General features: G+C 40.9%; 1 protein-coding gene across 1 annotated transcript; it reads left to right on the top strand.

Annotated features, from left to right (window-relative positions):
- The first annotated feature begins 4,344 nt into the window (after positions 1–4,344).
- Positions 4,345–23,450, top strand: zgc:113425 (uncharacterized protein LOC541425 homolog). The gene is made up of 7 exons (XM_060926834.1): positions 4,345–4,396; positions 11,176–11,350; positions 11,491–11,550; positions 14,539–14,670; positions 14,830–14,976; positions 20,598–20,658; positions 23,150–23,450. The coding sequence occupies exons 1-7, from the start codon at positions 4,353–4,355 to the stop codon at positions 23,251–23,253; spliced, it is 723 nt and encodes a 240-aa protein (XP_060782817.1). The 5' UTR covers positions 4,345–4,352; the 3' UTR covers positions 23,254–23,450.
- The last annotated feature ends 1,722 nt before the right edge of the window (positions 23,451–25,172 follow it).

Genomic DNA, 25,172 nt, shown 5'->3' with positions numbered 1-25,172 from the left:
TTGCGAGACAGGAAAATGCCATGCACAATAAAAAAAATAATTAAACTTTCAGATGACTTTGCAGTCTGTACCTTTTTAAGTATGTCAAAATGTTCTTCTAATGTTCACTTAATACATATTTCAGGATCTGCTAATCTCTTCGGATCTTCACACACAACAGTCTGTAGATTTTGCACATAATGGTGCAAAAAAGGTTGGCACGGTGGTGTAGTGGTTAGCGCTGTCGCCTTAGCAAGAAGGTCCGGGTTCGGGCCCCGTGGCTGGCGAGGGCCTTTCTGTGCGGAGTTTGCATGTTGTCCACGTGGGTTTCCTCCGGGTGCTCCGGTTTCCCCCACAGTCCAAAGACATGCAGGTTAGGTTAACTGGTGACTCTAAATTGACCGTAGGTGTGAATGTGAGTGTGAATGGTTGTCTGTGTCTATGTGTCAGCCCTGTGATGACCTGGCGACTTGTCCAGGGTGTACCCCGCCTTTCGCCCGTAGTCAGCTGGGATAGGCTCCAGCTTGCCTGCGACCCTGTAGAACAGGATAAAGCGGCTACAGATAATGAGATGAGATGGTGCGAAAAACAAAAAACAGCCAGCAATTCTGCGGGCGGAAACACCTTTGTTGTTGAGAGATATTAGAGGAGAATGGTTAGACTTTACAACCGGGGTGAGCAGAAAAGCATCTCTGAATACACAACACCTTGTTCCTTGAGGTGCTTGGGCTACAACAGCAGAAGATCACATCAGGCTCCATGTCTGAAAGAACAAAAACAGGAATGTGATGCACATGTTCACTCAAACTGGGTGGTCGACCCAATTTTGGGAAGTGCCAGTAGATGGATTGGTCTCGGGTTGTGAACATGTGCATGGTGCTCTGAGAATAGACTGGTATTCCATCCCATCCCATCTTCACAGAATCTGGATCAACGGAAACCCTGACCAACCAGGATAATGAAAATGTATGAATAAAGAAATATATATACAGTGGTGCTTGAAAGTTTGTGAACCCTTTAGAATTTTCTACATTTCTGCATAAATATGACCTAAAACATCATCAGATTTTCACACAAGTCCTAAAAATAGGTAAAGAGAACCCAGTTAAACAAATAAGACAAAAATATTATACTTGGTCATTTATTTATTGAGGAAAATGATCCAATATTACATATCTGTGAGTGGCAAAAGTATGTGAACATCTAGGATTAATAGTTAATTTGAAGGTGAAATTAGAGTCAGGTGATTTCAATCAATGGGATGACAATCAGGTGTGAGTGGGCACCCTGTTTTATTTAAAGAACAGGGATCTATCAAAGTCTGATCTTCACAACACATTTGTGGAAGTGTATAATAGTATGAGCAAAGGAGATTTCTGAGGACCTCAGAAAAAGCGTTGTTGATGCTCATCAGGCTGGAAAAGGTTATAAAACCATCTCTAAAGAGTTTGGACTCCACCAATCCACAGTCAGACAGATTGTGTACAAATGCAGGAAATTTAAGACCATTGTTACCCTCCCCAGTAGTGCTCAACTAACAAAGATCACTCCAAGAGCAAGGCGTGTAATAGTCGGCGAGGTCACAAAGGACCCCAGGGTAACTTCTAAGCAACTGAAGGCCTCTCTCACGTTGGTTAATATTAATGTTCATGAGTCCACCATCAGGAGAACACTGAACAACAATGGTGTGCATGGCAGGGTTGCAAGGAGAAAGCCACTGCTCTCCAAAAAGAACATTGCTGCTCATCTGCAGTTTGCTAAAGATCACGTGGACAAGCCAGACAGCTATTGGAAAAATGTTTTGTGAAGGATGAGACCAAAATAGAACATTTTGGTTGAAATGAGAAGCCTTATGTTTGGAGAAAGGAAAACACTGCATTCCAGCATAAGAACCTTATCCCATCTGTGAAACATGGTGGTGGTAGTATCATGGTTTGGGCCTGTTTTGCTGCATCTGGGCCAGGACAGCTTGCCATCATTGATGGAACAATGAATTCTGAATTATACCAGTGAATTCTAAAGGAAAATGTCAGGACATCTGTCCATGAACTGAATCTCAAGAGAAGGTGGGTCATGCAGTAAGACAACGACCCTAAGCACACAAGTCATTCTACCAAAGAATGATTAAACAAGAATACAGTTAATGTTTTGGAATGGCCAAGTCAAAGTCCTGACCAATCGAAATGTTGTGGAAGGACCTGAAGTGAGCAGTTCATGTGAGGAAATCCACCAACATCCCAGAGTTGAAGCTGTTCTGTACGGAGGAACGGGCTGAAATTCCTCCAAGCCGGTGTGCAGGACTGATCAACAGTTACCGCAAACGCTTAGTTGCAGTTATTGCTGCACAAGGGGGTCACACCAGATACTGAAAGCAAAGGTTCACATACTTTTGCCACTCACAGATATGTAATATTGGATCATTTTCCTCAATAAATAAATGACCAAGTATAATATTTTTGTCTCATTTGTTTAACTGGGTTCTCTTTATCTACTTTTAGGACTTGTGTGAAAATCTGATGATGTTTTAGGTCATATTTATGCAGAAATATAGAAAATTCTAAAGGGTTCACAAACTTTCAAGCACCACTGTATATATATATATATATATATATATATATTCATTCATTCATTCATTATCTCTAGCCGCTTTATCCTTCTACAGGGTCGCAGGCAAGCTGGAGCCTATCCCAGCTGACTACGGGCGAAAGGCGGGGTACACCCTGGACAAGTCGCCAGGTCATCACAGGGCTGACACATAGACACAGACAACCATTCACACTCACATTCACACCTACGGTCAATTTTTAGAGTCACCAGTTAACCTAACCTGCATGTCTTTGGACTGTGGGGGAAACCAGAGCACCCGGAGGAAACCCACACGGACACGGGGAGAACATGCAAACTCCGCACAGAAAGGCCCTCGCCGGCCACGGGGCTCAAACCCAGGACCTTCTTGCTGTGAGGCGACAGCGCTAACTGCTACACCACCGTGCCGCCATATATATATATATATATATATATATATATATATATATATATATATACACAGTACTGTACAAAAGTCTTCGGCACCCTTTTTTTTCCATACAAGCTTTCTTATAGATTTTATTTGATGAGTTCTACATTGGGGCGGCACAGTGGTGTAGTGGTTAGCGCTGTCGCCTCACAGCAAGAAGGTCTGGGTTCGAGCCCCGTGGCCGGCGAGGGCCTTTCTGTGCGGAGTTTGCATGTTCTCTCCGTGTCCGCGTGGGTTTCCTCCGGGTGCTCCGGTTTCCCCCACAGTCCAAAGACATGCAGGTTAGGTTAACTGGTGACTCTAAATTGACCGTAGGTGTGAATGTGAGTGTGAATGGTTGTCTGTGTCTATGTGTCAGCCCTGTGATGACCTGGCGACTTGTCCAGGGTGTACCCCGCCTTTCGCCCGTAGTCAGCTGGGATAGGCTCCAGCTTGCCTGCGACCCTGTAGAACAGGATAAAGCGGCTAGAGATAATGAGATGAGATGAGATGAGTTCTACATTGGGGCGGCACAGTGGTGTAGTGGTTAGCGCTGTCGCCTCACAGCAAGAAGGTCCGGGTTCGAGCCCCGTGGCCGGCGAGGGCCTTTCTGTGTGGAGTTTGCATGTTCTCCCCGTGTCCGCGTGGGTTTCCTCCGGGTGCTCCGGTTTCCCCCACAGTCCAAAGACATGCAGGTTAGGTTAACTGGTGACTCTAAATTGTCCGTAGGTGTGAATGTGAGTGTGAATGGTTGTCTGTGTCTATGTGTCAGCCCTGTGATGACCTGGAGACTTGTCCAGGGTGTACCCCGCCTTTCGCCCGTAGTCAGCTGGGATAGGCTCCAGCTTGCCTGCGACCCTGTAGAACAGGATAAAGCGGCTACAGATGATGAGATGAGATGAGTTGTATCTGAGCAGCATGTTCCACAAGAGAGCACTTTCTTTTCAGATTAAAAAAGAAAACATAATGAAGGCTGCTGGGTTTTGGTGCAAAATGAAGAAGTGAGTGTGACGGTCAAAGTGTCCAGAAGAACTGGAGCTGGTTCTGGAAGATGCTCAGTAAAACCTACAGCTCATTGGACCTGAGACTATTTCTTTCTTTTTTTTTTTTTAAAGAAAAGCGTCTTCACACTAAATAATGACTTTACTTCATTTATTACTGTTTACTGCTACTATTTTACCGTATTTTTAACAGAGAAACATTTATTTCCATTATTTCTGAAGGCAGAAGCCACAATTAGCCCGAATGCTAATTTATTTTCAGTCTGTCCCCGCCCACTCTGACAGCTGGTCAACAGGGGAAGGGGGCGTGGCTTGTTTGCCGCACCTGCGCGGCCTGCAGGTGAAGTGGCACGCGCTGGACTTCAAATCCGGAAGTTATGAGGTGTCCAGGAGGGAGAGACGCCGGAAGTGAAGGGAAACGGTAACGTTGTTGTTTTGCTATTCGAAGTGTTTATTATTATTATTATTATTATTATTATTGAATATAATTTCGCCTCTATTTAGCGCATTACACCAAAACTACACGCGAAAGATAAGAATGTGGTGATAAATAATGTTTAAATTCTATCATTAGTGTATGTGTATATATATATATATATATATATATATATATATATATATATATATATATATATAAAATAGAGATGGAGAGAATGTGTGTGTGTGTGTGTGTGTGTGTGTGTATATATATATGAGTGATTCCACGCTTATGGGTACTGAAATGGGGACATGAACTTATTTTTTAAAAATTCACCTAAAACCATTTCTTTTTTTACCATCAGGTCACAAAACATGTAATCTTTAATGAATGATATGTTAAAAGATAACTTTAATTTTCTGAGATGTAATAAAAACATGTTTATATGCCAAAGTCAGAACGTAACAGAAGTATTGTGGACATCTCATCTCATTATCTCTAGCCGCTTTATCCTGTTCTACAGGGTCGCAGGCAAGCTGGAGCCTATCCCAGCTGACTACGGGTGAAAGGCGGGGTACACCCTGGACAAGTCGCCAGGTCATCACAGGGCTGACACATAGACACAGACAACCATTCACACTCACATTCACACCTACGCTCAATTTAGAGTCACCAGTTAACCTAACCTGCATGTCTTTGGACTGTGGGGGAAACCGGAGCACCCGGAGGAAACCCACGCGGACACGGGGAGAACATGCAAACTCCACACAGAAAGGCCCTCGCCGGCCACGGGGCTCGAACCCGGACCTTCTTGCTGTGAGGTGACAGCGCTAACCACTACAACACCGTGCCGCCTATTGTGGACATATAGATTCTCAATTTTAACAATGTAGAATTACTTTTTGAAACATAGGAAGGTGATGTTTTAGCAAATATAACTAATAAACATGTGTAGTAGAATAAACATACACATTCTTTCAATAAGATTAACATGGTATATAGCTAGATTGTAATCAGTGGCGGTTCTAGACCAAAATTACTAGGGGGGCCGAGGTGGGGCCAGTGTTTTTTCAGGGGGGCACATATAAGGACAAAACATGGCAATATTTAAGTGTTCAAAATGTTTTGTTTAGTTTATTTAAAACCAAAACAACATACATTGAGCATAAATACAATGAGATAAACATTCTGTCTCAATAGCCTAAACATAAAATAAATTGTGCTCAATAAATCTTAAAACCATGTTTCTCTTTTTTGTAAAATAAGATTTCTATTTTTGCATACAATGAACCTTTTCTTCAGACGTGGCTGCACTGGAGTGTCGTCCAAGCACTTGCTGATATCTGGAGAAAGATGAATACAGTAAATATGAGAGTGCGACTGAGAACAACATTTATTTATCATTATTCATTTATTTATCATTATTAATTTATTAATATATTATTATATCTATTTTTATTTTATATTTATTAATTATTATTCAGACTTCACACTTTCAGGTTAGGCTATATGAATTGTAGGCCGACACTGCTCACACACACACATTTGTTCAACATCACAAACCTGATGGTGCTGTACTTGATATGCATGGTGAATCTGGTTGTCCCAATGACTCGTTGGGTTGTCCCTCATTCTGTCCCTCAATCTGATCCTGAATGTCTTCACTCTCAGATTGCCTTTCAGATGCCTCACTTTCCACCTCTCCAACCACCACCTCTGGCTCTCTCTCCACCTCTGGCTCTCTCTCCTCTTTCATAATCTTCATCTTCCTTACTCTCTCTATGTTGCTTTTTGCCAACAGGGGCAAAAAAGGACATAATGTCCTTCTTGCTCCTTTTCATGATGACAGCCTACAGTAGGCCTATACTAAAAAGTAAACAGAGAGGAACGTAGCCTCTACATATCACAAGGCCATTCAAGTTTTACAAGCAGGTTAAACACTGTCGGTTATTTTACCCATTTCCCAAAAATATTAAGTTAGGCTACTTATTGCTGTCCAACGCACTTTTAAGAAAGCGCAATAAAACGGATTTATTATTGTAGTGAACAACAACAGTAAAACACGGATATGTGCAAACACTGACGTTACAAAATTGAATAATTTTCCTTACCTTCGCCTCTTTGCAGTAGCCTAGTCCTTGCAGGGCTGCAGCTGTTATCTCTCACATCCGAAGTTTACAATTCGTGCTGCTGCTGGTCTTTCTGCTGCAGGTAACAGTGTGCGTGTAGCGCTTTAAGGAGTCCGTGTAGAACACTCCGTCATGTCAGTTCCGATCTTTGAGCCAGCGCATGTCGAAATTAATAAATTTTATTATCTGTTCAGCACAGGGGCCACAACAGGGGCCAGGAGCAATTTTACAGGGGCACTGGCCCCCCCTGGCCCCCGTTTAAAACCGCCTATGATTGTAATTAATTTGTAACAGACACGAGATGGACAATCGTAACAGAAGTAATGTAACAGACATCATTTTGGAACTCATAGGGTTGACTTTGGCATATAAATATGTTTTTATTACATCTCAGAAAATTAAAGTTATCTTTTAACATATTCATTAAAGATTACATGTTTTGTGACCTGATGGTAAAAAAAGAAATGGTTTTAGGTGAATAAGTTCATGTCCCCATTTCAGTACCCAAAAGCGTGGAATCACTCATATATGAGAGAGAGAGAGAAGACTTTGTCACTTTTCCAAAGGTACAACGAAATTGAAGGTGCTGTTGACTCATTCTGAGTTATAGAAAGAAAAAAGGGTGGAGAACAAATAAAGTATAATAATAAATAGTAAAGTATACAGAGTTGCACTGGTAAAATGGTATAAACAGAAAACTATTGTATGGTTCCATATGTACACGGATTGCACTTAAAATAGTACGAACAGAATTGTTTTGGTTCTGTATGTACACATTGCACTGATGAGAAGAAATATGCACCCATATATTGCACATTGGCCAAGAATAGTTCTATTCCACATTTGAGTTTAAAGCCATGATTACTTTGGGATAAAAACTGTTTTTTAGGTGGTTTGTCCTGGTTTTCGTCGCTCTGTATCTCTTGCCTGATGGCAAAAGCTGGAAGAGACAATGACCGGGGCATGAAGAGTCTTTTGAAATGTCCGTTGCTTTCGTGCGGCATGTGGAGGTGTAAATCTGCTCCAGGGTGGGGAGGGGGCAGCTTATGGTTTCCTCTGCTGCCCTAACGACCCTGTGGAGCACCTTCTTCTCTGAGGATGTGCAGCTGACGTACCACACACAGTCCGTACGTGAGCGCACACTCTATGGAACAGTGGTAGAAGGCCCGGAGCAGATTTTTTTGGGGAGACTGTTCTTTCTGAGGATTCTCAGAAAGTACAGTCTCTGCTGCGCCTTCTTCAGCAGCTCCTTGGTGTGTAAGAACATCTATTTAACCCTTAATCCTTCTTGGAAACAAAAACTGTGAGATAACTAAAAGGCAATACATTGAGGAAGAAGTAACTAAATTCTTAAGATGCCTCTCATCTATTTTTTTAATGCAGTGTATAAAATATAGTATATATTTTTTACAGAATGTATCAATCATGGCGGCACGGTGGTGTAGTGGTTAGCGCTGTCGCCTCACAGCAAGAAGGTCCGGGTTCGATCCCTGTGGCCGGTGAGGGCCTTTCTGTACGGAGTTTGCATGTTGTCCGCGTGGGTTTCCTCCGGGTGCTCCGGTTTCCCCCACAGTCCAAAGACATGCAGGTTAGGTTAACTGGTGACTCTAAATCAGGGATTCCATGCCAAGGCCCCCCAAACAGCATTAGCTTCTGGCCGGGGACCCCCTTTGCAAACCTACAGACAATGCTACAAAATATGTAAAGGAACATCAACTTTTAGAATGTTTTCTCTTACTTTTATTCAATAGTCAATAATTGTTACATTTGTTGAGCATAAGAATATTATTAACTAACATGTTTTGAACACAAATATTTTCGCACTGAACAATAAACTGTATAACCTCCTGTAGTACCTGATTCAACTCGTTATCCATCCTTTTTGCGACCAGTGCCTCGCGATGGAGCATGCAGTGTGTGGCCACTACATGCGGGGCCTTCTGCTTAATGAGAGCGGTCACGCCACTGATCTTCCCGGTCATTACCGCGGCTCCGTCCGAACACCCCCACACACAACGGGTCCAGTCCAATCCGTTAAACTCGATGTAATCATCCAAAACTTGAAAAATGTCTTTCCCAGTAGTTCTTCTTTCAAGTGTTTTACAAAATAGTATTTCCTCCACAAATCTTTTCTGTGAAATAAATCTGATGTACACAAGCAGTTGGGCCTCATTGGATAAATCTGTGCTCTCATCCAGCTGAAGTGCGAAGCATTCACTGGCTCTCACCTGCTCCAACAGCTGAGCAGATACGTCTTGAGCCATGTCACCAATCCGTCGGCTCACGGTGTTATCAGAGAGTGGGACAGCATCGATTTTTTTTTTTTTTTTGGCAGCATCCTCACCAAGCAATTCTCGGACAATGTCTTTGGTGGCTGGTAAAATCAAATCTTCTGCAATTGAGTGAGGTTTTTTAGCACGAGCAATGTGGTATGAGGCTAAAAATGATGCCTTCAGGGCCCGCTCGGGGACAGTAGCTTGCTGGGTGAATGCAGCAGGTTGCCTGACCAAATGCTCTTCTTTGCGTCTGAAGAAATCTACTGTTTTTTCGGCATCTGTTGGATGTTTTTGTACCAAGTGACGCTGAAGTTTCGAAGGTTTTAAGCACTCGTTTGACAGGGTCTCCAGACAGAGGACGCATTTTGGGCAATCATGGCCATTTTTCTGTATGGCTGTAAAGCCATGCTTAATGTATGCTGCCTCATATTTTCGGATTTTAGTTGGCCAGGACTTCTTAGGTTTTTTCGCAGCAGTGTCCTCCACAGCAGGGCTGTTGGTTTGTTCCTTCGGTCTCTTCTTCAAAAACCTGTCCATTTTGCGCTAGCAATACGCTAGCTTGAGGAGCAAAGCAGCTTAATAAATGGCGCAAACCGCAACGTCACAGGCAATCGGAGAGATGAGCATGGCAAACAACGTTTCGATATGATGTATTATTATTAATAATTATATTTTATAATAATGATTAAAAAACTAATTACAATATATTTAATAATAATTATTTTAAAAAAGTATATTTTTTCCGCGGGCAGCACGGTGGTGTAGTGGTTAGCGCTGTCGCCTCACAGCAAGAAGGTCCGGGTTCGAGCCCCGGGGCTGGCGAGGGCCTTTCTGTGTGGAGTTTGCATGTTCTTCCCATGTCCGCGTGGGTTTCCTCCGGGTGCTCCGGTTTCCCCCACAGTCCAAAGACATGCAGGTTAGGTTAACTGGTGACTCTAAATTGAGCGTAGGTGTGAATGTGAGTGTGAATGGTTGTCTGTGTCTATGTGTCAGCCCTGTGATGACCTGGCGACTTGTCCAGGGTGTACCCCACCTTTCGCCCATAGTCAGTTGGGATAGGCTCCAGCTTGCCTGTGACCCTGTAGAAGGATAAAGCGGCTAGAGATAATGAGATGAGATTTTTTCCGCAATTTTTTTATCGTCCCTCCAACTTTCTGAGGCCCCCCTAGCGCCCCCTGGCGGCCCCCACTTTGAAAACCACTGCTCTAAATTGACCGTAGGTGTGAATGGTTGTCTGTGTCAGCCCTGTGATGACCTGGCGACTTGTCCAGGGTGTACCCCGCCTTTCACCCGTAGTCAGCTGGGATAGGCTCCAGCTTGCCTGCGACCCTGTAGAACAGGATAAAGCAGCTAGAGATAATGAGATGTATCAATCATCCACTGATTTTGTCTTTTTTTTTTTATTTTAATGTAGCATGAATCGACAGACTCTTGACATTTATCTTTGCCAACTTTTATTGGAGGAGGTTATGTTTTTGCCTTTTTGTTTTTGTTTGTTTTGAACGTACCTCAAAAATTAGTGAATGGATCTTAATGAAATGTTGAGGAAAAGTGACTCATGGGTCAAGGAACCATTGATTAGATTTTGATGTAAATCCAGATATGTACGTGGATCCAGAATATATATAAAAATTGTATAATTTCTGTTTCCAACGTAACTCAAAAAGTAGTGAACGGATTTGGATGAAATTTGGTGTACAGCTTTAGTATTATCCTAGGTTCAATTGATGTATAATTATTTTCTTTTAAAATGTTGATAATGCGTAGCTTGCCGGATATATGTTTACGCTCTACCAAGTGATCTAGTTCTTGATAGATTGGTTCTACACAGATTGTACCTAATGAATGTTTGTTTTCTTAAAAGAGCCAGCTCATGTTTCCCAGAAGCCTCTCTGCTAAGTCATGAGTCACCATTTTCAGTGCCATCGATTATTCCACTGCGTTTTGGTTTGAAAACAAAAGCACAATAATGTGGTGACTTTTTCTCGTCCATAGATCATAAATTGTGACGTGAAATTGAAGATATTTTTTTCAAAGTAAATATATATTTAAGATTGATCTGTTCAGTTTTTGTATAGTTATTCTGTCCCGTAGGTGGTTACGGAGGACAGAAAATATTAGTCATATTGTGTTCAAAATTGTTTTTTTTTTTAATGGGTGAAAATGTCCTCGTAAAGGGTCCGTATTCGGCTAGGTGAGTGTGTATGAAAAGCACTAGCAGAGGTTGGGTTTTTATTTTTATTTTTTGGTCTTAAAAGTGATCTCTTACCAGTTTTGTAATGTGCTCCTTTCTTGACTATAAACATAGATGTTTTAATAATGTTTTATCTTGTCATTAGATCTGTGTGGGTTTTTTTTTTCCCCCCCCTTTCCTTAGACCCATGAGCATGGATCGCTACAGGTACTTCATCCTGAACCAGAAGCTGGCAGTGCTGTGGGGGGTTCTGCAGGTGGCCTGCGCCAGTCTGTGTGTCGTATGTGGATTTATAGATGCGGCTTTCCGTGTGGACACGACTCTCTGTAAAACCAGAGCTCCTCTGTGGGCTGGACTGGTGAGCAGAATTGACTGGATCACGTTGTTAATGAGTCCTGTACTCTCCATTACATCACATCCTGCATTATGAATCATTAACAGGATGTGTCTGCTTTTTTTGCGGGACTTAGTACCTGTGCTGCTTTATTGTTCTCACAGATCATGGCCATCCCTGGGGTGCTTGCACTTTTTGCCTCGCAAAAGAAAAACCCCACGCTGGTGAGTCACTCTCAGATTTGGATCGTTCTCATTCTGGGCATGTTGGGTTTTCCACTTTTCCTCTTTCAGACAAAACATTGCAGGTGAATCGGGTCATTTTGTTTAAAACAACTGATATCACAATGTTTTTGCCAGTGGCTTTTTTTTTATCCCCCCTTCATGCCTCATGTACATTTTTATTTGAATATGCAAATGAGGCTTCATCTAATTAAACTTGCATACTTTATAGAAAAATAAAATCTCGTCTTTGAATGATGTGAGAATTAAAATACTGTTGCAGTATCTAAGGAAAGTATTTATGCAAGAGTTTGTTGGAATGTCATTTATTTAATCAAGAAAAAATACTATCCTGCTGGGTTGTGGTGGGTTTTTTTTTTTTTTTTGTGCTAATTAATGCCGTTAATATAATTTCTTAACTCCAAAGGTTATCAACACCATTTGAAAAACCCTCTTTAATATTCTAATACTAAATAGGGGTAAGAATGAACATTTCATGAATGCAGGTTATCTAGAAACTCACATTTTTGCTTCTGAACAAAAAGGAAAAAAGAATTTGGAGGAAAATGCGTTTGGATATCCACTCCCCAGCCCACCTTATTAGAAACACCCCAGCATACACCTGCTGCTTTATGCAGGTCTCTAATCACCCGGTGCATTAAAAAAAAAAAGTCATACAGATACAAATCAAGAGCTTCGGTTAACGTTCACGATGTTCAAACATCCGAATGGGGAAAATTGCGATCTCACAGTGAAGTGACCATCCATCCATCCATCCATCCATCCATCCATCCGTTCATTCACTGTGCCATGGTTGTTGGTTTGAGTATTTCAGAAACTGCTGATCTCGTCCTGGGGTTTTCACACACAGCAGTCTCACAAAAGAATGGTGCGAAAAACATCGAGTGAGTGGGCGACAGTTCTGTGGGTGGAAAACAAAAGCCTTATTGATCAGAGAGGTCAGAGGAAAATGGACAGATTGGTTCGAGCTTTTTTTTTTTTTTAACCAGGAAGGACATAGTAACTCATATAATCACTCTTTACAACCGTGGTGAGCAGAAAAGCATCTCAGCATGCAACAGAAGACCACACTGGGTTCCACTCCTGCAGCCAAGAACAGGGATCTTAGAATCAACAAGAAGTTCCTATTAAAGTGGCCAGTGAGTGTATACAGTATGATGTGACTAAGTGGGTGGAGCTTTATCAACGTAATGCGGCGTAGTGGACAAAAACTTGAAACATGTTTTACTGTACATGCTAAAATAAAATAAATACCTGCAGTGTCTTAGCCTGGCAAGCCAGACTAAATGTGAATATTTAGTCTGGCCTCGATCCGTAGACATTTCCGAAGCAGGTAGGAGGAACAAACCGCTGTCTTTCAAACTGTCTCTGTGCGTATAGGCCAACGCTCTGACCAATCAGCGCAACAGTGACTGTGACGTAGTCAGAGCGACAGAAAGCAGTGGGGGAGGCCTTGAAATAAATAATTTTTCAAAATGCGTATTAATTAATAAACAGGTTCTAGATATTAAGAAGTTTGGAGATAATGACCACAAGTTTGGAGTCTGTACCACATACTTAACATACACTTTTTTTTTTCAAGTGTTTTTCAAGGGTTTGCTTAAACTGTTTTTGAGAGTTTTTATTTAGTGGTGTTTGGTGAAATAATGTCCCTTAAATTTAAAATAACGGGAAAATAAGAAACAATCAAAAAGTAATGTTTCAAAGCTGTTTATTAATTCTTCGTACTGCACAAACTAGCCCCATCCTTTTGGCTACGAGCGGAGCCAGCTGGTAGATCAGACTTTTGCCATAGCCGGTCGGCAAAACAGCGAAAACGTCCTTCTTGAAAAGGAATGAGCGGAGAGCCTCTTCCTGCTCATGTTTCAACGAAAACTCCAAGTCTAATTCTTCTAAAACTGATTCCAAAGCGGAGTCAAACGCGCGCTGTTCACTAGCCGTAGCCATCTTTCCTGCTGTGCTTTCTCCAGCGTCGCGCAGCTTTGTCGTCACTCCTGCAAAAGCCCGCCCAAAGAATCCAAACAAAAACCTTGCGTTGTGATTGGCGGGCACGATTTGATGCCCAGGGTGTTTTTGTTTATATGGTGCGAGGCTAGACCCATTTGCTAGGCAAAAATATTTTTGGCCGCTAGGCAGGTGGGTCTAGTTTACTAGGCTAGCAGTGTCTTGCTGTGAATGTTCATCATGTTGAACTCTCCGTCTTAACCAGTTGAATTTAATGTTGTCTTTTCTTGTTAAAGGAATACTCCAGAGGCGTTTCTTTTTTAAATAAGATATCTCTACCCATTACGTCTGTAGCATACAGCATCGTATTTGTGATTACCGCAGACGGAAACGTTAATGTTTCTTAGGTCTGAGAAAGTCAATAGCAGTCTAAGGGCACTTGTTGGGGCAGTTGGTAAACTTATTAATTTTATTTAATTTTTTTAAAATAGCTTATCTATATAAACTAATCTCGTCCTCCTGCAAATGTGTTTGCATTTTCAGAGGGAAGACTTTGTAGCAGTGTATAGTTATAAACTGTTAGGTCAGTACACACACACATGGGGGCGCTACAGTTTCCGTCTAGTGATGTATGGATACCGCACACCTTTTAGGAACGTGTCCGATCCTGGAATTACTTTTTTAATGTGTTGGAAAGATGGATAAAACTACATTTAAATATATTTCTCTAACAGAAATCGTATTAACATAGTAATGTGTTTGAAATGCTGAAGATCAGCTGCCCTTTTATTGTAAGTGACTTTCGAGTAAACTAATTGATTTGTGTTTTGGTGGGGTTTTGTTTCGTAGTAAAGGGAAGTGTGTTTTATTTTGGCTGTAGTAATTACACACATACGTGCAGTACAAAATACGTAGATAGAAATTAGCTTGAAAAATGCCCGAGTATCCCTTTAATGCTATGACTGGGGAATCTTTTCTAAAAAAAAATTTTAAAAAACGTTGTTGTTGTTGTATCCGTTCCTCCAGGTTAACATCATGATCGTTTCATCGGTCATCTCTCACGTCGCCACTGTGATCATATTAATTTACGCCGGTGTGACGCTCAGCTACGGAGAGGAAGACGATGAACTTTTCCACCCCAATCACATCACTGAAGTGGTACAGCCTTCCCTGCAACTCTGCCTTGTGGATTCTGTGTAGAACGAATCTGCCCCGGTTTCTGTAATGTTACAGATACTCTTGTTTATTAACTCCCCGAGAGCAAGAGCTGTATTGAGTGTCTTCTGTGGTGTGTGTGTGTGTGTGTGTGTTGTGCAGAAGTTTGTCCTGAGCCGCATGGTGAAGGGAGCGAACAGCACCATGGTGTTGGCGGGAGTCTGCTCGATCATCTTCTCCTCCCTCATCGCGTACATGGGGTGCCGCAGTCTGCCGCTCTGTGGCTGCTATGATTCAGTCACAGGCATGGTGAGCACACACACGCATAATATCTAAGACTTTCGGTTGTCCAGGAAAGACCGTGTTTTAAAGCACATTGGAGAACCTTGAAGAGGTTTCTTCACTTGGGGTCATTCCATGTCAATTCACACAAATGGCCAAAACCTCCCCAGTGACACCTCTTCAATTTGCCTTATTTTAATTTTCTTAGTGCCTTATGATGTCAAATGAAAGAATCCAAAATTTTAGCTTCCTAGCTCGAACGTTTTTTGAGTTATGGCCCTTCAAAGTTTGGGTGCCACGCCCACTTTTGGGGTCCGGGAATTGTACACTTAATTTGCAAGCATTTTTGGAGGCCCATATCTTTTGTTCTAAGGGGAATATAGACCTGTAAATTGCTATATCTATATATTCTGGCCCTGTCTATCTGATTCTGCACCTAAAAATAGCACAAGTTTACTAACTTTAGAGAGATTAACCCCTTAAAAGTGGATTTTTTTTAATGACAGTTTTTTTTTTTTGACATTTCAGGGGTCCATATCTTGGAAAGTTTTTGTGTTGATAGGGTTTAAACTGATTTATCATCATATTTGGGAACTCTACTGTGTACTTAGAGTTTCAGGGCACTCAGAGCTTTGGTGGGGGTACAGGAGGGCCCCAAATATGGCTTCGGGACAAAATTACCATTTGGTACGCCCTACTTCAGGCCATTAGTTGGCCATGTGGGCACATGATGACTGGAATGAGCCTTTAACCCTATCAACAGACACCTTTTATCAAACTTTTAAGCCAATAAAAACTTTGATTATCCAACTCCTTCAATATAAAATAAGCATTTGTATATGGTACTGTTTTTGCATATTTTCTGAAAAATCCTAAGTCCGGAAAGTAGGTCAACTGTTGTTTTGACTGCCTGTTCATGTTTAAGGTAGTAAAAGCACACCCATATAGTGATTTTAATCTATGGGAAGATTATTTATACCCAATACCCCATTAGTTATATTGACAATTACAAGGGATAAACCCTTTCCCGGCTGTTTCACGATGCCGGTTTTTTTTTTTTTTTTTTACATTTGACACCTTTCCCTGTATCCAACCAAACTCTGACCACGATACACTTAATAGTCAAATGCATCTTTCAAACAGGAAAGGGAAAGATGCAAACAAGGGGATGATCCCAAGAAAAACATCCTGGTTGCTTTACTACATTTGTTCTGACATCCGATCTGGAAGTTAAACCGAGACTCATCAGGTTTTTTTTTTTTTTTCAAGAAAAGGGGAAGGGGCCCCTAGCCACTCATGTGGGGAAAATTAGCATATCAATTAGTAAAAAGGGGAAATACTAATTGATATGCTAATGTTCCCCACATGAGTGGCTAGGGGCCCCTTCCCCTTTTCTTGAAAAAAAAAAACCTGATGAGTCTCGGTTTAACTTCCAGATCGGATGTCAGAACAAATGTAGTAAAGCAACCAGGATGTTTTTCTTGGGATCATCCCCTTGTTTGCATCTTTCCCTTTCCTGTTTGAAAGATGCATTTGACTATTAAGTGTATCGTGGTCAGAGTTTGGTTGGATACAGGGAAAGGTGTCAAATGTAAAAAAAAAAAAAAAAAAAAACAGCATTGTGAAACAGCCGGGAAAGGGTTTATCCCTTGTAATTGTCAATATAACTAATGGGGTATTGGGTATAAATAATCTTCCCATAGATTAAAATCACTATATGGGTGTGCTTTTACTACCTTAAACATGAACAGGCAGTCAAAACAACAGTTGACCTACTTTCCGGACTTAGGATTTTTCAGAAAATATGCAAAAACAGTACCATATACAAATGCTTAGTTTATATTGAAGGAGTTGGATAATCAAAGTTTTTATTGGCTTAAAAGTTTGATAAAAGGTGTCTGTTGATAGGGTTAAAGGCTCATTCCAGTCATCATGTGCCCACATGGCCAACTAATGGCCTGAAGTAGGGCGTACCAAACGGTAATTTTGTCCCGAAGCCATATTTGGGGCCCTCCTGTACCCCCACCAAAGCTCTGAGTGCCCTGAAACTCTCTAAGTACACAGTAGAGTTCCCAAATATGATGATAAATCAGTTTAAACCCTATCAACACAAAAACTTTCCAAGATATGGACCCCTGAAATGTCAAAAAAAAAAATTGTCATAAAAAAAAAATCCACTTTTAAGGGGTTAATATCTCTAAAGTTAGTAAACTTGTGCTATTTTTAGGTGCAGAATCAGATAGACAGGGCCAGAATACATAGACATAGCAATTTACAGGTCTATATTCCCCTTAGAACAAAAGATATGGGCCTCCAAAAATGCTTGCAAATTAAGTGTACAATTCCCGGACCCCAAAAGTGGGCGTGGCACCCAAACTTTGAAGGGCCAAAATTCAAAAACCGTTCCAGCTAGGAAGCTAAAATTTTGGATTCTTTCTTTTGACATCATAAGGCACTAATAAAATAAATATCAGGCAAATTGAAGAGGTGTCACTGGGGAGGGTGTGTGAATTGACATGGAATGACCCCTTGTTCAGTGAGCTTTAGCGTGCGAGTGTTGGATAGTTTGATGAATCGTCTCTGATGTCTGTCTGTGAAATCTGTGTCCCTGTGCTGTGCTTCACTCCACTCAAGCTTGTAACTTGGAATTCCCAACCTCCAACCAATAAAAGCCAAAATAAACACCCCTTCAACTTGAAATTCCTACTCGGCAACTCAAAGTAGTCTCCTTAACTACAAGTTTCTTCCCAGTTTACGGCATGACATCGAATCAACATGGCCACATCAGAAGTAAACAACAGAGCACTTCTTACCTTTTAAATGAGTTCTACTACATAAGTACAGTGGGGCAAAAAAGTATTTAGTCAGCCACCAATTGTGCAAGTTCTCCCACTTAAAAAGATGAGAGAGGCCTGTAATTTTCATCATAGGTACACTTCAACTATGAGAGACAGAATGGGGGGAAAGAATCCAGGAAATCACATTGTAGGATTTGTAATGAATTAATTGGTAAATTCCTCAGTAAAATAAGTATTTGTTCACCTACAAACAAGCAAGATTTCTGGCTCTCACAGACCTGTAACTTCTTCTTTAAGAGGCTCCTCTGTCCTCCACTCGTTACCTGTATTAATGGCACCTGTTTGAACTCGTTATCAGTATAAAAGACACCTGTCCACAACCTCAAACAGTCACACTCCAAACTCCACTATGGCCAAGACCAAAGAGCTGTCAAAGGACACCAGAAACTAAATTGTAGACCTGCACCAGGCTGGGAAGACTGAATCTGCAATAGGTAAGCAGCTTGGTGTGAAGAAATCAACTGTGGGAGCAATTATTAGAAAATGGAAGACATACAAGACCACTGATAATCTCCCTCGATCTGGGGCTCCACGCAAGATCTCACCCCGTGGGGTCAAAATGATCACAAGAACGGTGAGCAAAAATCCCAGAACCACACGGGGGGACCTAGTGAATGACCTGCAGAGAGCTGGGACCAAAGTAGCAAAGGCTACCATCAGTAACGCACTACGCCGCCAGGGACTCAAATCCTGCAGTGCCAGATGTGTCCCCCTGCTTAAGCCAGTACATGTCCAGGCCCGTCTGAAGTTTGCTAGAGAGCATTTGGATGATCCAGAAGAGGATTGCGAGAATGTCATATGGTCAGATGAAACCAAAATATAACTTTTTGGTAAAAACTCAGCTTGTCGTGTTTGGAGAAAGAATGCTGAGTTGCATCCAAAGAACACCATACCTACTGTGAAGCATGGGGGTGGAAGCATCATGCTTTGGGGCTGTTTTTCTGCAAAGGGACCAGGACGACTGATCCGTGTAAAGGAAAGAATGAATGGGGCCATGTATCGTGAGATTTTGAGTGAAAACCTCCTTCCATCAGCAAGGGCATTGAAGATGAAACGTGGCTGGGTCTTTCAGCATGACAATGATCCCAAACACGCCGCCCAGGCAACGAAGGAGTGGCTTCGTAAGAAGCATTTCAAGGTCCTAGAGTGGCCTAGCCAGTCTCCAGATCTCAACCCCATAGAAAATCTTTGGAGGGAGTTGAAAGTCCGTGTTGCCCAGCGACAGCCCCAAAACATCACTGCTCTAGAGGAGATCTGCATGGAGGAATGGGCCAAAATACCAGCAACAGTGTGTGAAAACCTTGTGAAGACTTACAGAAAACGTTTGACCTCTGTCATTGCCAACAAAGGGTATATAACAAAGTATTGAGATGAACTTTTTGTTATTGACCAAATACTTATTTTCCACCATAATTTGCAAATAAATTCTTTAAAAATCAGACAATGTGATTTTCTGGATTTTTTTTTCCTCATTCTGTCTCTCATAGTTGAGGTGTACCTATGATGAAAATTACAGGCCTCTCTCATCTTTTTAAGTGGGAGAACTTGCACAATTGGTGACTGACTAAATACTTTTTTTGCCCCACTGTATACACTGAAAAGTTAATGCTGGCTAAAACAGAAAGGTGTCAGCATTAACTTTTTCAGCAGTTTGTGCTACAGGAGCTCTTCTGCGGGATTGATCCATATGGGCGAGCCTTCATGCCTTATCTGAATCAATGAACCTTCGACACCCATGACCCTGTCACCGGTTCACCGGTTGTCCTTTGGATCCTTGGAGCACTTTTAGTAGCTACTAACCACTGCATACCAGGAACACTCCACAAGATGTACCATTTTGGAGATGCTCAGACCTGGTCGTCTAGCCATCGCAATTTGGCCCTTGTTTAAAAAAAAAAGTCACTCAGATCCTTACATTTGCCCATTTTTCCTGCTTCCAACACATCAACTTCAAGAACTGAGTGTTCTCTTGCTGCTTAATATATCCCACCCTTGGACAAGGTGACCCTGTAATGAGATAATCAATGTTCTTCACCGGTCACTTAGTTGGCTTGGAGTTAGCTAACTAACTAGCTAAGGTTCTATCTGGTCTTGTCTTTTTTTTAAAGCCAGAAAGCTTCATTACTGAAGCTACGTCCAAAATGGGGGGAAAAAAAACCTTGGTAGCATAAGGTTCTATCTCCTCGCCAGTCGTGATCGTCTCCGATGAATATTCAGCATAGGCGACCATTACCAATCAATATCCACGTTCTTTTGACTGAGCTGCTGGACAAGAAAAATATTTTACCTGTAAATGTTTTCCATTTGCTTGATAACTGGATGGAATTGCTGGTCTTATAACATGTAAATATTCTGGTATGTTAGAGAGCTCTGTATTACCCAACATTTGCCTTACATATTGAATTACTGAGATTTAATTACATGCAATATATTTTCAATAAACTGAACTTTCAGAATAATTTGGACTGAAGGTCAGCTGGCGGACTTGGCGAGTTTCTGAGTGTTGTTATTCGGATGTATTTTAATGTAGCTGCAGCGTTCAATGATCTGAGATGGCAATTTCAGGTCAAATGGAGTGTAAATATATAAATAAATACTGTAAATATTAAATGATGCAGAGATTTATATCAAGGTGGGGAAAGGGCGGTCTTGGATAGGAGTTGTGTATGATATTTAAGTCATTACATGCCGGAGTTCATTCAGGGAGCTTTCTAGAAAGATGCAACCACTAAAGTGTGTGTGTGTGTGTGTGTGTGTGTGTGTGTGTGTGTGTGTGGTTTTTTTTAATAGGAGACTCTCGTTCCTCAGAATGATCCGAGCGCTTCAGCTGAACTGGTCTGTTCATGGCATGGTGAGGTGTGCGTGCATGTGTGTGGTTGGGGGGGGGGACTTTAAGGAGAACTGAAGTCATTGTTAAACTTGCTTTATTTCTTAATTAACGTGTTATTCAGTTACGTTTTCGGTTTTAGTAACCTTATATCGTGACTCGTATTGACAACTAATTGCAATTAAATATTATACTTATCGGCCTATTCGGTTTTTAGCCGTGTTGAATTTAGTTCGTTTGGTCCACGGCAGGCGTCGCTTATCTGCGTGATCTTCGCGAGACTTGTGCGAGACTTCGAAACGTGAAGTGTCAGCCAGGTGTCAGTGCCACCATTTTGAAAACTGTTTTCCAAACGAAGTATTGCACAAAAACGAGTTTAAATGATGATTATTGCCTACTTTTTTCAAACTTTCCTGATTTCTACCAAAACAAACAAAACTTCCAGCTTGATTACATCAGCATTCGAAAGAGGGCGTGCGCGTCTTTTGACGACGTTGGCAGATGTCGGTCACTTTTGATTTCCGCTGTACGTTTTACTTCCGTCCTACGATGTCTCGCACAGGTCTCGACGAATCTCGTTTACGGCCATTGCTTTTACATATGGACTGATATATTACAGAGCATATTTCTAACACTCATAACTTGCTATAGCAGCGACAAAATGGCGATCAAAAATGCATTCCGATATTTAATAAAATGTGAGAGAGAATTTTGATGATAAATTTGCCTTCAGTTCTCCTTTAGGAACATAAAGTGAGTAGTCATACAGTTTAATACAGAAGATGTTTTATTGAAAAGCAATATGTAAGACAATTAACAAAAACGTAGAAAGCAAATAAAATACTTAAAGCTAGACGGCCTTTCGATTTCATAAAATCAGTGAAATTTAGTTCCGTCTGAAATGTGGTCATTGTGATATATGTTTATTTCTGTAATATCTCACAAAATATCAGGCCGTTCTGTGGCTGGGAGGTTATTTAATTTGAGGGGATTAAAGCAAATAATGTGCATGAAATCGCTCGCTTCATGCAGTCAAGCAGACAGAGGAAGTCCGTGTGTGCGCATGCGCAGGTTTACCTTCATCTTTAGGATTTTACAGCAGCTGGCATCCACACTCAGTGCATTTACATGCACATCCAAATCGAGCTGCTGTCGGTAATCGAGCTAAGGGTCCCAGCAGGGGTGCCAGAGAAATCCAATCCTACACGCACACAAGGAAATCGAGCTATTGTGTGAGGTACATTGTGCACCCGAGCCACAGGTGGCGCTACACGCCCCATCGTGTTGGTACACTTCCGGTTGTCGTCATGAAGAAGAGCTATTCAAGAGTATAAACAAGGTTATCAGTTCCGTGTTCACAAGAAGAACGACGACGAGGACAGCAACATCGAGATGTATATATTCAACTCCTTAAGCTGAATGAGCATGAACTCTGTCTCCTCATTGCTCCAGAAGTGCACGTTTCTACTACTGTTGTCATGCCGACCGAGGCTGTTGTGTTTCCCGCTTGTGGACTCGTCACTTCCGGAAGGGGCAGTGCTGAAGTAAGTAGCTCGACTACGTAGCTCGATAGGGTTTACATGCACTAAGTAGCTCGGCTACAATCACATAATCTAGGTCGCGTAGCTCGATTACGAGAAATCCAGTTCGGTTCGATTTCAGCCGAGCTAAGGTGTTTCCATGGCATTTAGAACTTTGATTTCAGTCGAGCTATGGCAGAAATTCGATTTTCTCTATGTGCATGTAAACGCACTGAGTGTTGCATTACTGCCATCTACAGGTTTACCTTTGAGCGCTCACTGACAGTTCCATCATTCTGTCGCTAAACGAACAGCTGATCACACCGAGGTGCTCGCTGACCGCCGATATTTATTAGTTTGATATTTCCTGCGTTTCATTTCCTTTGTATATAACATAACGTCTTTTCTTCTCGCTTTCTTTCCGTTACTGTCGTCGGTCTTTCACGTTTCATTCGCACACTCGCGTCCTCCGTTTTTGTTTTTGTTTTTTTCTCTCCTGTTTCAAATCTGTATCCCACAATACCTTGCACGAACGGGGAAAGCCCAATGACGTAGTATCTAGAATTGGGTCATGGTGAAGCAGGAAAAAATAAGAGAATTTAGGGCCATGTGGAGATAAATTCATTAATTGTTCGATTTAAAAAGAAAAAAGTAATAATATTTGGAAGTCTGTGATTCGAATTCAGTAGCTTTCGGTCCACTAAACAAAATAATTGGGTGTCGGGGAAAATTCTTTTTAGGACCTACACTTGAAAAATCTGAAAGGTGGTCTAGCTTTTTTTTTTTTTAAATAAATTGTATTAAATAATTATTTATTATTAAAATAAAACATCTAACTAAAATTAAGTACTATATAGATTTTTTTTATTATTATTTGATTGCTTTTGCATTCAATAAAGTTAAGTCATTATTATTACAAAACAATCTTGGATGTGTTTAATGATGTTAAAGATAAAAAATATTTCCGTGATGAGACGCTGCTGTCTGTCGTGCAGGTGGAGACGAGCGGGTGTTTAACTCGCCCGTGTCCTTTACGGAGCGCTGTCCTGAACGGGAACAGGAACTCTCTACGCTTCCTCCTTATAGCAGATTCGCATAGGCACTGAAGTGTGCACTTCTGAGTGTGCACTCACCTGTAAACACTGTGTGCCATTCAGTCTCAGTGAATTTTGAGCAGAAGTCTCTCCGGTATTTCCGGGTCCTGAAGAGAGGAACGTGAAGCTTCTGAGTCCAGTTCCATAGATTTCCTTGTCCTGACTGAAATTCTTAAGTGCCATTTTACTGTATGCAATGTTTTTTTGTTTGTTTGTTTTTTTAAAAAATAATTTTAATTTATGTAATTTATATCAGGAAATGCCTGTGTATATATTGTAAAATGAAGTAATTTTTAATAAATAGTTTTGACTTGGATGAACAGCTTTGAGCTATGAAGACTTTTTCTTATTGGAACATTCTGGATGTTTTCTCAGCGCCCTCACGCCAAGTTTTCACCCTTACGCCAAATTTGTGTATATAAATATAGAGCGGCGGCTACAATTATCAACAGTCCATAATTATCGACACCTTTTCAGATTTACCAGTAAACAATTTTACAAAGGTGAAATGGAATTTTTTTTCAGCACGATCAGCAATTTGAGGAAATCCCAGACGCTATCATCATCATCGCAGGTGAGCATGGTGGAAAGATCATGGACATGTTTTTATTCATCAAATTCACCGATATTTCATGATCTCCTTGTCAAAGCCTATTTTGTTTCTTACGCTTTCATTCGACAGCCGCTAGTTTGTATCTAAACGCGCGTTTGGGAATCACGTGAGGTGTCGATAATCGTGATCACTTTCACCAGGGTCCACCATTATCAACACCCTGTGGAATTAAGTGACATTTTACAACTGTTACGGATCGATCTTTGTGTAACATTGAAGCTGAAGTACTTTAAAAAAAAAAAAAAGTGCTGTGATTTTTTTTTTTAATATATAAATTATTTTTTTCTGATTCATAACAGAATGGAATGTTTTGTAGAGTATTTGGAATCCGAGTGCAATAAATAGAATTAGACCAGAATTAAATTCCTAGAATATAAAAAATTACATGCTTGAAATATTCAGATTTTTCTCTTCCATTCAGAATTTTTTTTTTTTCAGTTTAAAACATCTATTACAATATCAGTAGCGATCTTTAGATGTAAAAACATGAAGTTTTGGTTCGAGGAATGACACACAACCTTTGACCTGGATGTTCACGTGGTTACAATGTCGATTGCCTGTTGACATTTATTGGTAAACGACAAAACTAGAAATTAATACAAACAACGGTGAATGATTAACAAAATGTGATCTACGAAAATAAAAACAATAAATAAAAGATTTTCTGGCACGGGTTCAACATTTATCAGTTCATTTGTTTACAAACATTAGAATTACTTCATTTACGTAAGCATCGATATTTTCTATAAAAGATATTTTGTACTAAATATGTAAAACAAATTTTAAATAACTGTTTTGTTAACTTAATACCACATACCCTTTTAAATTAAATTTTTTTTTTTTAATAAATAATGATCTGGATGTCGATAATTGTGGAACGGTGTCACGTGATCTGATACGCTAAATACAGTGGTGCTTGAAAGTTTGTGAACCCTTTAGAATTTTCTATATTTCTGTATAAATATGACCTAAAACATCATCAGATTTCCACACAAGTCCTACAAGTTGATAAAGAGAACTCAGTTAAGCAAATGAGACCAAAATATTATACTTGGTCATTTATTTATTGAGGAAAATGATCCAATATTACATATCTGTGAGTGGCAAAAGTATGTGAACCTTTGCTTTCAGTATCTGGTGTGACCCCCTTGTGCAGCAATAACTGCAACTAAACGTTTGCGGTAACTGTTGATCAGTCCTGCACACCGGCTTGGAGGAATTTTAGCCCATTCCTCTGTACAGAACAGCTTCAACTCTGGGATGTTGGTGGGTTTCCTCACATGAACTGCTTGCTTCAGGTCCTTCCACAAC

This window comes from Neoarius graeffei, chromosome 8 (assembly GCF_027579695.1).
Source record: "Neoarius graeffei isolate fNeoGra1 chromosome 8, fNeoGra1.pri, whole genome shotgun sequence".
NCBI classification, from domain to species: Eukaryota; Metazoa; Chordata; class Actinopteri; order Siluriformes; family Ariidae; genus Neoarius; species Neoarius graeffei.
Note: the sequence above shows the minus strand (reverse complement) of the source record. Positions and strands in the feature narration are given on the sequence as shown.

What these genes read in the sequence shown, in the direction of transcription:
- zgc:113425 (XM_060926834.1), top strand. Translation starts at nt 4,353, where the DNA reads ATGAGGTGTCCAGGAGGGAGAGACGCCGGAAGTGAAGGGAAACG. An exon ending in ATGATTCAGTCACAGGCATG is followed by an intron (nt 14,977 to 20,597) that starts GTGAGCACACAC and finishes TTTTTTTAATAG; the next exon opens with GAGACTCTCGTTCCTCAGAA. An exon ending in ACTGGTCTGTTCATGGCATG is followed by an intron (nt 20,659 to 23,149) that starts GTGAGGTGTGCG and finishes TCTGTCGTGCAG; the next exon opens with GTGGAGACGAGCGGGTGTTT.